Genomic DNA, 17,620 nt, shown 5'->3' with positions numbered 1-17,620 from the left:
TCAAGGCATCATTGCAGTATGAAAAAAATGGCCGTTGTTTTAATTGAAAACAATGGCCTTTATTCTCCTAAAAAGTACGTTGTGTGAACATAGCCTGAGAGTGGAGTAAAGGTTTTAATTCATTGTGCATTCTTCCCATAATTTTGTTAAGAAAAACACAAAAAGTGTTTTTTTTTTTAAATAAAAAGATAAAAAAAAATAAATAAATGAATAAAATTCAAAACACAAGTGCTTCTCAATAACCAGAAATAATTAAACCTGGCCTAAAATTAAAATATATAAAAAAATAATCTGTGCCAAAAGTAAAAATAAAGGTTATCTAATTCACAAAGAAAAAGTTTTCGTTATGAACTTTTTTTCCTGACATCTCACTGCTCGGCTACCAAGAGCACTTGAGGAAGTCACTGACCCATCGAGTTAGAACAAAAGTGCTCAATTGTAACGTGTCAATGTGATATCCAAAAGTGAAAAAGATGTCCACTGTTACCCTGACAAAGACAGTCATTTATTGGCGGTGACAATAGAGCGGCTCTCAGGAAGGTCCCCGGGGGTCGCAGCGGAACATTGCTCTGTTGTACCTTCTAATAAATCACTTTTTAGGACGCAGACGGACAGAAATTAGCAGAACTTTTCATTTTGCAGCAGTGTGAAATTGACAAGATGTAATGAAAAAGCTACAAAGCCAAACGCTGGAAGCGGAAGAAACGTTTCGCAACGACTACGCTACAAGGGAGGTTTTATCATCTCTTCTGTTTTCCAGAAGTTCCTGTGATTGATTATTCAGCACGCAGTTACTTTTCATGCACTGTTGTGTATTGTACTAGTATATTCCATTGTAGATCTTAGCACATATAGTGAATTATATTGTACTCAGAAGATGATTATGATCACACTATAGCAGGGATGGGGAACCTCGGCCCTCCAGCTGCTGCAAAACTACAACTCCCATCATGCATGGACAGCCAAAGCTTTAGCCGGAGATCCAAGGTTCCCATCCCTGCATTATAGGGTTATGATAGCAGACGCATTTACCCACCAACAGGGGCGTAGCTAATGTCTCTTGGGCCCCCCCTTCCTCGATACTATTGGTGTGTATATATATCACCATCACCACCATATTGTTACTGACCAAATCCAGTATACTAAATCCAATAAAACACAGTACCAAATTTCAAGTAACAAATAACACCACTGCATACTGACTAACACCACCGCTGCTACTGACTAATACCACCACAAACTGACTAACACCACCGCTGCTACTGACTAATACCACCACATACTGACTAACCCCACCACATACTGACTAACACCACTGCTGCTACTGACTACCACCACCACATACTGACTAACGCTACCGCATACTGACTAATACCACCACATACTAACACCACCGCTACTGAATAAAATCCTCTCTGTACACAGATCACTATCACCCATACAGTCATATAGAGGTGGCCCCAGCTCTACACAGGTTCTATACACCATATAGATTACAGTTCAGTTACATCAGGTGACTCACAGGGGACGTCTTTTCTGATTGGAGTTCTTCCCTTTTCATCTTCTCCATCTGCCCTGGGCCATTATGAGAACTTCTCCGAGCCACAAATCCACAGAATCTGACATATTAGGCTCCTCACTCTGGCACAATCCTCATCTCTATACACACTGCACATCTGTATTGGCTCCTTTACACCCTCATTTAGTGGGTAGCCCTGAAACTATGTGATTCCCCTTATAGTATATGCCCCTCTCTGTGCATGCACCCCTCGTGTAGTCCACCTTATAGATGGCCCCCGTGTTGTCCCCCTTATAGATGCCCCCCATGTTATCCCTCATATAGATGGCCGCCCATTTTATCCCCCTTACAATGCCCCCATATTGTCTCCTCCTCCTGCCCCTCCATTACCATACTACTATCACCAATCTATTTGTCTCTCTTCTGCGGTGGGTGAGGTGGGAAAAAGGTCCAAGGGTGAGCAGTGAGACGCACGACCTAAGGTAACAGCTGGGGAGCCGAAGAGGGAGCGGCTGGAGGAGCCGAGGAGGGAGCGGCTGGAGGAGCTGAGGAGGGAGCGGCTGGAGGAGCTGAGGAGGGAGCGGCTGGAGGAGCAGAGGAGAGAGCGGCTGGAGGAGCAGAGGAGAGAGCGGCTGGAGGAGCTGAGGAGAGAGCGGCTGGAGGAGCTGAGGAGGGAGCGGCTGGAGGAGCAGAGGAGGGAGCGGCTGGAGGAGCTGAGGAGGGAGCGGCTGGAGGAGCAGAGGAGGGAGCGGCTGGAGGAGCAGAGGAGGGAGCGGCTGGAGGAGCCGAGGAGGGAGCGGCTGGAGGAGCAGAGGAGGGAGCGGCTGGAGGAGCAGAGGAGAGAGCGCTGGAGGAGCAGAGGAGAGAGCGCTGGAGGAGCCGAGGAGGGAGCGCTGGAGGAGCTGAGGAGGGAGTGGCTGGAGGAGCAGAGGAGGGAGTGGCTGGAGGAGCAGAGGAGGGAGTGGCTGGAGGAGCAGAGGAGAGAGCGCTGGAGGAGCAGAGGAGGGAGCGGCTGGAGGAGCAGAGGAGGGAGCGCTGGAGGAGCCGAGGAGGGAGCGCTGGAGGAGCCGAGGAGGGAGCGGCTGGAGGAGCTGAGGAGGGAGCGGCTGGAGGAGCTGAGGAGGGAGTGGCTGGAGGAACAGAGGAGGGAGCGCTGGAGGAGCCGAGGAGGGAGCGGCTGCCGGAGCTCTGTAGTTTGCGGACAGTACACTGATCAATCTGCCTCCCATCTTATGGTAAGATTTTCGGTATTACATTATTTTTTCTCCAGTTTTTCCAACGTTCTGTAAAGAGGTGTAAGACGAGCTCTGATGCCCCAATGCAAATCTGTAACGGAGCCCGCACCTAACACAGACATGCCTTTATAATACCGGGGCCTTTCTGTGGATTGTGATGAGTGGAGGTCTCAGTGGTTAGAACCCTATCAATCAGCTTGTTATCCTCTCTCCTGTTTAGAGGGGATAACTTCTTGTTACATGTGCATCTCTTAAAGGAGAAAAAATTATTTCAAATCAACTGGTCCCAGCAAGTGCCGGAGATTTGTAATTTACTTATAGTTAAAAAAAAAAAAAAAATCTCCAGTATGTCTGTCAGCTGTACGTCCTGCAGGAAGTGGTGTACTCTCTCCAGTCTGACACAGTGCTCACTGCTGCCACCTCTGTCCATGTCAGGAAGTAAATTACAAATCTCTGGCACTTTCTGCTACCAACTGATTTATATAACATATACATATTACAACAATTTACATGAAATGGCAATGGAGGTGCAATGCAGTTGTAGATGTTAAATATGAAGAGCTGTCAGCGTCTCCAGATGGTTATTTCTCAGATACCTTGTGCCATTCACTCCATAGACTCTTTCAGCGGCCATGAAAGTCTCCCAAACTAATTACAATTGATTGAATATGGATCAGGAACCTTATCAGGTGAAAAAAGAAATTACCCGGTGACAGTCAGCGAGGTCAATACCCAGCGGCTCACGTCACTCAGCTTTCAGATGGTATTTGGGGGCTCAGCGATATAATATTACCATATGGCAGCGCTCCGCTAGAACTTTAGCAGATGTGAATAGAAAATCGTCACTAGTTCCTTTATATCCAAATAATCTGCCAGATTATTACACGTAATTTGATGAGACCGAATCCTTCTCCGTTTATTACCATTAGTCTTCGATGATTACAAGCGGCATCATTGTATTCTTATCAATGAAGCCGAACGCTTCCATTGGGCGTCCATCCCGATACATCACCGCTTTCATAGATTACTTTCATTATTATTCCAGTTTAATAATTTTTTTCCTTGATTTTTTTATTTATTTCTTTTTACACGTGTTCCCGACTTACCTTCTATAGCGAGCATCGCCCGTAGCTCTCTGTTCAGTAGCTCAAACCGTCTCTCCAGGTCATGTTCCTTTTCCCTATAGGCGAGTTAAGACAGAAGTAAAAAAAAAACTCAGCTCATCAATATGTTAATTACTAAATCATTAAACACTTAAAGGGACCTTTAGCGCGCATTGATTTAGGGGACTCATAAATGACTTTTCTCTACCACAATAAGCTACTTCGCACAAATGATACAGCAACAAAGAGAAAGCATGGGGACCGACTGCTGCTGCCCATACTACTTCACCCAGTTTAGATGTAACCCATCACTGGTTATAACGTAGCATAAAAATATATTACTTCAACCTCAAAGAGGTACTCCAGTGAAAATCTTTTTCTTTCAGATCAACTGGTTTCAGAAAGTTACATAGATTTGTCATTTAGTTCTATTTCAAAATCTTCCAATACTTATCATCTGCTGTATGTCCTGCAGAAAGTGGTGTATTCTCCCCAGTCTGACACAGTGCTCTCTGCTGCCACCTCTGTCCATGTCAGGAACTGTCCAGAGCAGCAGCAAATCCCCATAGAAAACCTCTCCTGCTCTAGACAGTTCCTGACATGGACAGCGGTGGCAGTAGAGAGCACTGTGTCATAATGGAAAGAATACACCACTTCCTGCAGGACATACAGCAGCTGATAAGTACTGGAAGACTGGAGATTTTTAAAAAGAGGCAAATTACAAATCTATATAACTTTCTATAACCAGTTGATTTGAAAGAAAATGATTTCCGCTGGAGTACCCCTTTAACTAAATGTATATAATGATAATTTTCAATAAGAACAGGTGAAGGCCAACATTTAAAACCAGTGTAGAAGAAAGTTTTTCTCAAAGTTGACCCCCCCGCCGGTTTTAATTATTAAACATAAATTGTAAATATTTAGAAGTGCGGGACATTTTCTCCATCCTCTCCTTTGGGTATTCTTATAGATTGTGTTTTCCTTTGCTGCTAATCCTCCCTTCCAGGGTCAACACCACAACAGGTCCTAAGCGTGTCATGACACAACCAGCCAGTCACCAGTGCTTGGATATTATTAGCTGATGATGATAATCCTTCTTCGGAGAACACAACAGGAAATAATGGCTAACAATGGAAATGGAAGAGTTCTTTTTCATTTTCCTGAGTCATGGGGCAAAAAAAAAAACGAGATGGGCGCAGCCCGAGAAACGATAACCCACTTAAGTTTACATGCGTCAGTCAAAGTGTAAAGACATCAGGATCGGAGAGAAGCAAACAATGCTTATCTGGCGCCAATACCACTGGAGGGCAGAAAGAGTCGCTCAGAGACAAAAGTCAGAGCAGACTTCATAGACTGACTATTGCATAAATCATAACGTATGGTAAGTCTAACCCATAGGCTTACAGGAGGGAGAGCTGGTTCATTCTCCGGATCAGGGCGTTCTTCTTGTTCACAAGCATGAACCATTCCTGCATCAACGTCTCCTCTTCCTCGGTATACATTCCTGGATTAAAAAATTACAAAAAGTCAGGCACATATACAAAAACAATCAAATATTGAGCCAAAAAGAGACATTTTTGTTTTTGTTTAGCAGCACAACATAATATTTTATCTTTAAAACCAGTTAAACATCATTGCCGGACACAGCAGCATCGTCTTACCAGATGCACATTGGTTACACATCCATCCAATCAGTCTACACACTGTATAAACTTCTATCCCGTACAGCGACGGTTCACAATGTACGGACAAGCAGGAAGAACACCATACTTTCATATATACAGAACCATTCTTAGAGTTAGCTCATCAGTTATAATAGTTTCTATTCAAGAACAAATCCAAACTTCTTCTTTTATACTCAGTATGTATCCACACATTACGAGCACTCTCACGGTCAACAGCAATGGCCTATGAATGGGTCTGAATACACACCTAAATATATCAAGTATTAACTTTTTAACATTTTTTTTTCTTTTAAATCAACTGGTGCCAGAGATTTGTAATTTACTTCTATTAAAAATTCTCAAGTCTTACAATACTTATCAGCTGCTGTATGTCCCACAGGAAGTAGTCTGGAAAGGTTTTCTACAGGGATTTGCTGCTGCTCTGAACAGTTCCTGACATGGACAGAGGTGGCAGCAGAGAGAACTGTGACAGACTGGAGAAATACACCACTTCCTGCACGACATACAGCAGTTGATAAGTACTGGAAGATTTTTTTCATAGAAGTAAATTACAAATCTCTGGCACTTGCTGAGACCAGTTGATCTGAAAGATTTTTTTGAGGGGTGAGTTAACCCTTTAAGATTTACATGTAGTTTGTTACTGTGTCCAGCCTAGGCAGCTTGGGCTGTGCACACATCCCTTATACTTAGGATTATATAATAAGGACAAGAAATACATTTGTCTGTAAATGTCGTCTCACACGAAGGTTTCCACTCCATATGAACAAAAAGTGATATTCTAAAACTGAAGACTTGAAATTCAACTTTGTCGCTCAAGCTTAACGACAACCTGTCACCACTTCTTGTATTTCCTGTGAAATAATTCTGAAACCCCTTTTCTTATAACTAGGCATTGTGCTGTTCCTCGGGCGTTCCTTGTGAATACTAAAGAACAAACTGACAAGTGGGTGTGTATCTACAGAGTCTGCGCTGATTGGACAATTCATAAAGTGCTGGGACACTCCCCTAACTGGTAACATCTTGTTGATAAGAGTTCTAAGAATATTCGAGGATCGGCACAACAAAGAGCTGAAGAGAAGATCCTCCAAAATAGAAATTTCTTAGAGAACATAATGATTTCAAATAAATGAGCAGACGAGTGTAACCCTCCAGAAAGGGTCTCTATAAAGGCATGATAATGAGGGGGAAGTGAGCACCAGCAGTCAGGTCAGCGCTCGCTTCCTCCTTCCTCCCTGCGCTATTACACCCACCAACAGAACAGCGGGAGGGGCCGCCCTAACTACCCTGAGATAATCAAGGCTGCCCATTAGAGTCAACCACAATCGATGAAATGGTCGGGTTCCTTCAACAAGCTGAAATATCACGATCACCCGACAATGGGCATGTAGGCTGATCATGGTATTTTAACCAAGCTATTACACCAAGCGATTATGGGCTGGAATGGCCGGTAATCAGCACGGACGACAATCGTTTGGAGTAATAGGGCCTTAAAGAGTCACTGTTATACAGTATGTGTGTATATATATATATATATATATATATATATTTTTTTTTTTTTGCAAAAATCAATAGTCCAGGCGATTTTAAGAAACTTTGTAATTGGGTTTATTAGGCAAATATGCCATTATCTGCATTCAAAAAGCCTTTTCCCAGCCCCCCCCCCTCCTTCACTTTTCCATTCACTGCAAAATATCAGGAAATTGTGGCTTGTTGCATCAGACACAACCCTGTCTGTTCTATAGAGAGAGGAGGGGGGGGGGGGGAGATGAGTCGGCAGTAGAGAGCAGAGAACAAAGGATTAAACAGCTGGGAGCTCCATTAAAGCTGTGTTCAGAGGTCAGTGCTGACTGTCAGAGGTGATAGCTGTAAATTAACTCTTTGTTGTCCTGTTTTGGTCCCTCATCTCCCTCCACCCCTCCCCTCTCCATATACAATGATGAAGACAGGGGGAGAGCTTCAAACTGCTTTTCCGTGATAAAAATGCATTTTTCGGCTAATAACCGCAATTACAAAGTTTCTTAAAATTGTCTGTACCATTGTTTTCTGCAAAAAAAAAAATTAAACGACAGTGACACTCACAGAAAGAATAGTACGATGGGGGAGAGAAGAGTAAGAAGAGGTGGACCAAAGGGTCACACTATAAAAACCTCCTGTACAAGAGTATCGGTCGGCTCTCCTGACAGGTCTACTATAGTAAAGGGGTTTTCTCATCATAGTCGACCTGTGATTGTTGCCCCCCGGTAACTAACTGAACAGACGGTGGAAATATCAGCATCTCATGTGTGGCTCAGGTATCATGAAGCCGCTTCTTGGCTCATTGAGGACGCTTTTCAGCAGGGGACCCCGCTTTATGATGTCACGGGAAACCCTGACGAAGTTGCTCCATTTTTTTTATTTCTTTTTGTAGAAAATGCAGCAAATAATTCCTAAAAAAGCTTGAAACACCCATAATTCTATACCGGAGAATATTCTCCACCTGCCTCCCATATCCTGAAACAGACTGAGCTCATCTATCAGATTTTACAATCAGAAAGGTGTAGAACAAACCCCCTGCAGTATATAATGTCAGTATACGGAGGGCAGATGTCCTCGGGGGCTTAGAGATTAAATAACACTTCGGGTTAAACAAACCTAAAATATATTCCCAACCCCCCCAAAAAAAGGAAGAAAAAACGTCTTCCTTCTATGAGGAAAGATCCCACTGTGCAAACAATTCAGGAGGAGCGGGCGAGGACACGGGTGGCGGGTGTAATATTCTGTAATACACTTCATTTCGATGTTGAATGTTGTAGACACAATCCTTTGTACACAGATACACACACAATTTTCGGCGGCAGCTTTTTATCAGCATCATCACCAGCACTGTATGCACAGCCCATAAATATAAAGTAACGTCCCTCGCAGCCGCCACTTTCTTAGTATTCCAAAGCTGGGGGGGAAAATGCACAAAATCCGGTCAGATAATGTTTTGTCAATAACTAATAACAGATAAGAAAAGGCTCTCAATACTAGACAAACAGATGGCTTCCCTGGACAATACTTGATTTAACAAGCTATTTGCCATATACTTAGACTTGGGGTTAATCAAAAAGTACAATCTGCCATCTATGAAAATGTTCTTCAACAAAACCCTGGCCGAAGGATTGCAGGGGCTCCGCGGCTTAATGAATGTTAAAGCGGCCGCTAAAGGAGCACGGTGGAGACGGAGGATAAAATGCTGCCGCTGCCTGGCTCAATAATGGAGGAAATAAATATCTGGAATACAGGGAGAGCTATTCTCCTAATACCCATATCATATGTATGTATATATATATATATATGTAATAATATGTGAGAGCTACTGAGAGATATATTCCCAAGTCAGATCATTTATGCTATTCTAGAGGACGGGAATACATTTACAAATCCTAACCATTATATATATGTATGTATTATGCTGTAGCACCTATTCCAGCTCCCTCCGGTTCTGCACTGCTCAGGTGAGATGTCGGTACATGACCTGACTGCCCGTCAATCACTGGCCATAGTGGTGCCATTTCTCCACCAGTGATTGTGAGAGGGCAGGTGGACAGGAAGGAGCTGAAACGGAAGCTGTGGATGAACCCAAGTAGTAAATGTATAAATTATACTGGGATAGCCTTTTAAGAAATGTTACCACTAGGCAGAAAAAAAAGTTGAAAAAAACTAAAACGCAGGAAGTCCTGGCCAGTCAGAGAGTCACTGCCTTCTCTGTGTATATAACGTACGCCTCTACGAGAGGAAGCAGTTTTGTGTTTTAGCTAGCATTCATCCAGCATGAGCTCCAGTATGGCCTAATAGCTGCAGACTAGGCTGTGATATAGATAGGAGGATAGTCATATCTCCAATAGTTTACACATGGAGCTAACATCCTGGGTGTATTGTGATTTTAATTGTTTCACCTACTATTTTAGTGTATATTGATTAAAAGTTACATTTTATTTTGGGGGGTGTTGTTTAAAGGGGTTTTGTACCCCGAGCCTCGGCCTGAGGGTTTAGTGTTTTTGCCTTCTCTGTGAGCACAGATGATCGGGACTTCCTGTGTTTGTCTCTTATATCAACTGGCACAAGACTAAAAAGCTTCAGGAGACTGGACCTGGATACAGTAAGTATAGCTGTTATATAGCTGCCTTCAGGAGACTGGACCTGGATACAGTAAGTATAGCTGTTCTATAGCAGCCTTCAGGAGACTGGACCTGGATACAGTAAGTATAGCTGTTATATAGCTGCCTTCAAGAGACTGGACCTGTATACAGTAAGTATAGCTGTTATATAGCAGCCTTCAGGAGACTGGACCTGGATACAGTAAGTATAGCTATTATATAGCTGCCTTCAGGAGACTGGACCTGGATACAGTAAGTATAGCTGTTATAGCAGCTTTCAGGAGACTGGACCTGGATACAGTAAGTATAGCTGTTATATAGCAGCCTTCAGGAGACTGGTCCTGGATACAGTAAGTATAGCTGTTATATAGCTGCCTTCAGGAGACTGGACCTGGATACAGTAAGTATAGCTGTTATATAGCTGCCTTCAGGAGACTGGGCCTGGATACAGTAAGTATAGCATTGTTATATAGCTGCCTTCAGGAGACTGGACCTGGATACAGTAAGTATAGCTGTTATATAGCAGCCTTCAGGAGACTGGACCTGGATACAGTAAGTATAGCTGTTATATAGCTGCCTTCAGGAGATTGGACCTGGATACAGTAAGTATAGCTGTTATATAGCAGCCTTCAGGAGACTGGACCTGGATACAGTAAGTATAGCTGTTATATAGCTGCCTTCAGGAGACTGGACCTGGATACAGTAAGTATAGCTGTTATATAGCTGCCTTCAGGAGATTGGACAAGGATACAGTAAGTATAGCTGTTATATAGCTGCCTTCAGGAGACTGGACCTGGATACATTAAGTACAGCTGTTATATAGCAGCCTTCAGGAGACTGGACCTGGATATACAGTAAGTATAGCTGTTATAAAGCATGAGAACTAAAATAATAATGAAAGTAAATTACAAACATGCTTATTATGACATCACCTGCTGAATTTAATTTTGGAAGTTATAAAGACAGGCAAACTTTACACTTGGAAAACAAAACAAAACCCTGCAAAACAGACATTTGCCAATAGTATTATACAACCAAACTTTGCCATGTGATTAATAGGATATGCGTTATTTCTACAACTGAATTGTGACTTACTGAATCCTGTTGTGTTACAGAATGAGCTCTTCTCTCATCAGAACTCCATTTCCTTTCTACATGCAAATGAGCGCCATAACATGTCTTATCGCCCACCCTAACCCTGAGCCATAGTCACAAAACTTTAAGTAGTCGAGCTCAGATTTCATAGTGTTTCTTGCTGGATCATTGCACTGCATTGTGGGAGCGCTCCAAAGCTGTTATGGGTATGTGAGTTGTCAAACTGTCAACTGACTGCGGTGGCAAGCAGCAGAATTCAGAACGCAGCTCTGCAGTACAATACAATACAGTATAAACAATCTTTTAACCAAGAAGCCCCACAGCAACGATTATCTGCTTTAAAGGCTGAGAGATATTTAGTACAAAACACCACATTATCTGGACTAAAATAATAACAAAAAAAAAATCCCATAGATAATAAAAACCTAAAACCATACAAATTGGAAATGGGAGTCATGCTAGAGGTTTAATGAGGGTAAATAGAATATCATGATTAACAATATGCAATAGGAAACCTTCTGGGACGATCTGAACAGCAAGAATGGAGACAGAGGATCAGAAGGGTAAATACAGAAATATACGATACACTTAGCATCGCCTGATGGGAATTTTGACGTGTGCAAATATGAAGTGACTGTAGATCCCCAGTGCACATCTAGGAGCCTATCCGCCCATTAGCTCACCGCAGTATAGAAGATGGTGATGGAGAGGTCCGTGGTGAAATGTATTGATGACCTTTACTTGACAGATGCTCAGATGAACAAACAATGCTAGCCACATGAAAGGAGAAGATGTAGAACAATTAATAAAACCTCTACAGGAGGTAAACACGTGTTCTGTACCGAAAGCAATTGTATCGTGGTGTCCATCAAACACTGGAGCAAGTGCAAGCGTTTCCCGAGAGCATACATGACAGCCGACAGAAAGCCTCTTACTAACTGGGCTACATCTAGTCAATGACCTGCGATCCAGCAAGATGTCACCTGTGCTCCTGGCTCGAAGCTGCCACAGTTACACTAATTGCTCATTATAAGATGGTCAATAGAACGGACCAGTTCCCCCACTACCATACGTCTTTTAGCTTGGCCAAACAGGCATTCATATTCTACGGAAGCCAAGTGAGATGAATGACTGCCAAACGGAAACCCAACCTCTCCCCTACTGGTTGATATGTTGGAGAAGGTCTTTAAAGCCCCCAGTCATTGACAATTGGTCACACGCACTATAGCTGGTGGAGAATCCCTCGTACAAACAGCCATGTTAACTGGCAGCTCCTCCTTCCTCTGTCGCTGCATAATCCTCTGTCGTCTGCATAATCGTTAACGATAAACGATCCAAATGACCGCTGTTGCGAAAGACCTGAAATCGTTCACCCATTTACATGGAAGGATAATCGTTACTTATGATCGTTCTTGCGGTCGTCTTGTCGCGATTGCGTTTGTCACTACTGCGAACGACATCTTATTCAATGCGAACGATTTGCGAACGAGCAACGATAAAGATAGGTCCAGGTCTTATTAAACGATCCACGATTTCTCGTTCAGTCGTTAATCGTTTAGATTCGAATGATTAAACGATAATCGTCCCGTGGAATAGGGCCCTTAGACAGCTTTCTACAGATGGGTACCCTCTCCTTCTTAGAGACTCCATCATATATGATCGCATATTGTGTTAGATTAGAACATGAATTGCAAAACCTAAGAACAGAAAACGTAATCGCCTTTTTAAAATACTATTGTTTAAAAATATCCAACTGCTGTGAGTCTATAGCTCCTAAACAGACCTAAATGTCTCAGGGTATATAAATTCTGTGTGGTCTTGTAATTAAAGGCCCTATTCCATGGAACGATTATCGGCTGTATTTGGCCGATCATCGTCCTGTGGAATAGAAGGCAACGATCAGCCAACATTGTTTGTCTTTCAAACATGGTGAAAGACAAACGACTGGGATAGCAGCAATCTGCTGCCGTCGCTCCGTGGAATAGGAGTGGAGGCAGCACACCGCCGCTATCCTCTATGGGCCCCATAGTGGCAGCAGCGAGCGGGGAACGAGGAGCAAACGAGCGCTGACAGCGCTTGTTTGCTCCTCTCATCGGCCTGTGGAATTGGGGCTTGAGACACGTGTTACCTTACACCTGTCCCCATGTATGCTGGTATGGCAGCAAAGGTTTACAGGGTTTAGAATCCGCTGCAGGAAAACATGGTGCAAACTTTTGGCATAAAGTAAGACAGATAATATTAGGTTTAGACTTAGATTACATAGTGTGAATTAAGGTGCCTATAAACCTCATATTAAGGTCTTCCAAGCCCGCCGCTACTGGTCTATGGGAACCTCAAGACTCTTGACAGATGATGTTGGTGAAAATAAGAGTTGGTTATGTTTTATATTTTTTTTCTTCTCAATCAATTTGTTCTTCTCTGGTTGTAGCTTATGCCTCCTCTTATAGGAAACACGTGACCATTTGGCTGTGGGAGGCTAGGAAAAAACTATTAAACAGAAGGTTTGGCCGACACGTACTGAAAATATATGGCTCCCTGAGACTAGACAGTCTAAGACTAGACAGGTGGCCAAACACCTTTATCATCTTAGGTATAATACCTTATCTCAGTAATTTTCCATCACACTCGATCCCTATCTCTCCACTGATATCAGTCGGAGGACCCTCAGAAGAGCCCTATACACTTTATCCTAATTGCCGAATACGACATAAGCATAAAGTGTATGGGTACCTTAAAGATTCACCAAATTCTAAAACAGATAGAGCAAAAAAAAAAAAGAAAAACTGATGAATTTTTGAACTGTCTAGTCTAAGTTTGCACTAGGAATTAGATGGTATTAGTAAACTCCCCCAGGATGTCAATGGAAAAGGAATGTATACACAGAGGCCTACAAGCAAAGTCCATACCTATGGACTCCACTATTGTCATAGCCTCTGTGCAGGGAAGAATTACAAGCAATGATGTCATCAACTACAAGTCTACAGTCATAGTCATAAGACAAGGAGGACATATCAGCAACGTCCGTCATGCAGTCTATCTTCTATGAAGCGGAGAAGGTTCTAAACAAATTATTCTTACATTTCATAGATAGTTAAGGAACCCTCCTGCCTTTCCTTGCACAAACATATATTCCAGCCTGCCATCTCAGTCCACATGTTATCCATTCTACAATTCTTCAGCCATTTGTTAATTAATCCAATATCGGTAATCCAATTTTCCCATCAAACTATTAAAGAGAAATGGAACTTAAACCACACAAACGCCTTTCAGGATCCAGATCCGTATACTTGGGACATATTGTAAATGAAAGCTGAATGTTTCATTTTATTCCTTTAAATGTTCCTCCAGCTCATGTATAAGGAGGAGGATGAAGAAGAAGACGAAGGGGAAAAAAAACAAAACACAAGATGAACATTGTTCTCCCTGATTAAGTAAGAGCTCATTAAAGAGCTGTCAGGAGCGCCCTCTGAATATGCATGAAGCATATAATCAGATCTGGTCCCGTCACTAGAGGAGAATACGGTAAGTACAAAGGATTGATTTAATTACTTGGAGGAGGCTATAGTGGTCGGGCCGTCTTGTTACTGAAATATAAAAAGGAGGCTGCGTTCTAGCTGTTTAGTAAAAGAAGGGGGAAGAAAAGGCAATTTTGTCCCTCCACAAAATGGAAACGGCAGAGAAAAGACCTCAGAATTTTATTTACTTTATTCCTTGAACTTTCTTCTAAACAATCTGTAAGATACCACAATATCGCAAGAAGCCGATTTCCAAAAGTTTAAAAAAAATAACTGGTAAATCTTGTCGCTGACTCCAGAATGGTCGTGTAGACAATATTGCAAACCTCACAATTCCTTAGAGAAAGAAAAAAGTTTGAGGAGATGTTGGAGCAGTTAATTGCAGTTCACGCTCTCGTAAGCAGCTCCAAGACCGGTGGCTGAACCTTTGCTGCATTACTCATCTAATGTAGACATGAAGGAACCTGCAGCAGAAGCCGCTCTGACCACACAGGCTACCGTCAGGCAACTGGGTCAGGTCACAACATCGGCATTAGTGGATTATGTAAATACGCTCAGGCAATGTTTCCTGGAATAATGAGAAGTTCAGTAAGTTGAACTGGTGTAGGGCCCAGCATTGTGCTCCCCGTCACTGATACCTCCTATGGTCAGCTCCATGTACAATACTTTGATTATTTTTTTAATTTACTATAATCTTAGGCTTTGATTATTAAAATAAAGGAGGAGGTGGCTCCATCGCTGGGGTCCGCTGTCTTCCACTGTCCTCCGCTCCCGTTCACGGCCGCTTCCTGGTTCCTGAGTAGGGACCCGGGTTGTGACATGTCAGATCCACTCAACCAGTCAGTCGCTGTAGTAGACTTCTGCCTCAGGCACTGACTGGCTGAGCAGGCCTGGCATCACGAAACAGGGTCCCCGCTCAGACCTAGAAGCGTCCGGGAACCACAGCGGAGGATAGCAGATCCCTGTGCTGGAGCTGAGGAGGTAGGTGCATGTTGTTATGTTCAGTCACCTCGTCTCCCGCTCTCTGGGAAAAAAAAATAAAAAAACGTCTGACCCCAGACTTCTCCATTAAGTAACCTAACAAAATTTTGGGCACCTAATAAGTTAGGACATCATGAGCGAAATCTGCTATTATAGTGCCAATTATAATCAATGGAGCAGGCTGGATGGGGCTGCATTGGTGCTATGGGGGCGGGCAGTGCTCCTAATGGTCTTACTGGACCAAGGAGCACACGACTAACTGCACTGGAGCGGCACCGAGGATGAAGGTAAGAGACATACTATAAGAGACATACCTTCCTCCTTGGTGTCGCCTGTGCAGTAGGGACATATCAGCAGGTTAGATTCCTCTAACCTGCTGTTAGTTCCCCTTTAACTGAATTTTGAACATAGTAACACATCCCGGAACGGGCGAGCTTCTCAAGAAACTATAAAGAGGTTTGTAATCGGAACATCCACAGCTATTTATTGGTCATAACATCTCATTTGTTTAAGGTTCCCTTTAGTGTACAGTCTATACAAGTCATCAAAAACAATCCGGTGCTGTGATTTTCTACAGTAAACTTGTGACACTTCGGGTTGCTGCTGATACTGACCACAATCACATTAAAATTGTATCAATAGGATCTACCAACATATAGCTCCAATAGAAGGCTGTAACCTATAGCTCTATAGTGGGTTAAGTCACAGTGGTCGTGAAAGGTCCCACCATTTTTTGTTGTATCTCTCTGCACAGAGCCCTACTGGAAAAGCCATGGAGCAAGTAAACACATAGCTTAACACTGCAATGTCATGATACCAGTCATATAAAGGTAATAAATATAATATATATCTCAAATAAATCACCTGCTAGCGACACAGACGGTGCCAAGCCACAGCGGCCTTTACTTTTCATGGGAAACAATACACAGAAACCTGCATTTTAGCACTTGTGCTCAATAGGCACTTAATGGTATGAAATGATGGACACAGAATCCCATCCTTTCTAATAATCTTGCGACAAAAGCTAAAAAAGACATCATCCCATTAACTAGTGATCTGAACCGCTAATGCAGAGTACTTCCTAGTGCCTTTTATGTCCAATGTGGCTATTTAAAAAAAAAAAAAAGAAAAAAAAAATCCTCCCTAGGCATTCATTGTGAATAACAGCCTCATTCATCTTTTCTCTCCATCTCTTCTGAGGAGAGCGTGAGTGAGGCTGAAGGTGTCATTGATATGATGAAGTGGAAATTAATCAGAACTTCTCTCATATTTTCCTCATCACACTAATTTACTTTTGTAAAAATTTACCTCCGTTGGGAGCGTTCAGACGCAGCCCCCTGTTGTATTCTTTTTTTTTTTTTTTTTTTTATACAGAATAGCCAAAAAGAGTGCGTCAATTGAAAAGCACCAGGGCCGGGACACAAAAAGCATTCGAAATTCTCATTTAGTTGTCTTTATTTTGCTAGCGCCATGTGGTCCTTGAAGATGTAGAAAACACGGGAAGCCAAGTAAAGATCAGAGCGAGCTCATTAGCATTCTGACCAAACTGGAGTGGTGGAGATGTATAGTTTGGCTCGTTTGTCGTTCTGAAAGCTGCCGGTGGTAAGCTTTTCTATTTCATTGTGCTTTTGTCTTTTGGGGAGTTTTTTAACGCAGCAGGGTGTTTGCTAGCTCCTGGGCAGCACAAGGCATTGTGGGAACCTTTCCTGAATGGTCGGCCTATAGTATCACTATAGTGGAAGTCACAAAGTTTTTAGTTTTTTTTACTCCCCATTTATACAGGGAAAAATTACACCAATTTATCGTCTTCTGCTTACGCGGTCAACTGTGACCTGCCGTAACACTAGAATTAAAAAAAAGTTGAAGAATAAAACTGCAAGTGAACTAAATTGTACTGGTTGGGTGGGGTGGGAGTCTTAAGGCGACCAAGACGTTCCGGCATCAGATGAAGAAGCAATTAGCTGAAACCTGAATATTTATTAGGAACCTGGAGGAAAAAACATATTTCCCGACAATATATAAAAAAAGTGACTCTTTAAACAAATAACATCTCTGTTCTACAGAAGGAAAGGAGACTCCTGGCAAGATTGGTTTATGCTTCGGAATTATGTAAATAACATATTACCTCTCAGAAGACCTCTGCAAGTTATTACCCTGCCCATTTGATTTTTTTATTATACATAAGGCTTACTTTGATGGTTTCTAAAGACTACATTAATGCTGCCATCCCTACACGTTTCCAAGTTGCAGTTAAATGGATAAAAGTCTTTTTGGATGAATTTATCTGCTAAATCCTTGTGGTTGCCCTCCTATCTTGGATGATGACCCAAAAGAATGTCAACAGCTCATTTCCCAGAAGGCTGCTA

The 17,620-nt window shown here is 42.6% G+C and overlaps 1 protein-coding gene across 6 annotated transcripts in view; it reads right to left on the bottom strand.

The window, feature by feature from the left end:
• The window catches only part of EHBP1 (EH domain binding protein 1), a 253,241-nt gene that overhangs the window by 13,690 nt on the left and 221,931 nt on the right, over positions 1 to 17,620 (bottom strand). For all 6 annotated transcript variants that reach the window (XM_069955491.1, XM_069955487.1, XM_069955486.1 and 3 more), the window contains 2 exons: positions 5,262 to 5,361; positions 3,861 to 3,934 (listed from right to left, as the gene is read on the bottom strand). In XM_069955491.1, the coding sequence (XP_069811592.1) occupies positions 3,861 to 3,934; positions 5,262 to 5,361 (174 nt within the window). The remainder of the gene's footprint in view (positions 1 to 3,860; positions 3,935 to 5,261; positions 5,362 to 17,620) is intronic.

This window comes from Dendropsophus ebraccatus, chromosome 15 (assembly GCF_027789765.1).
Source record: "Dendropsophus ebraccatus isolate aDenEbr1 chromosome 15, aDenEbr1.pat, whole genome shotgun sequence".
Lineage (NCBI taxonomy): Eukaryota > Metazoa > Chordata > Amphibia > Anura > Hylidae > Dendropsophus > Dendropsophus ebraccatus.
This window is presented reverse-complemented; position numbering and strand designations above follow the sequence as displayed.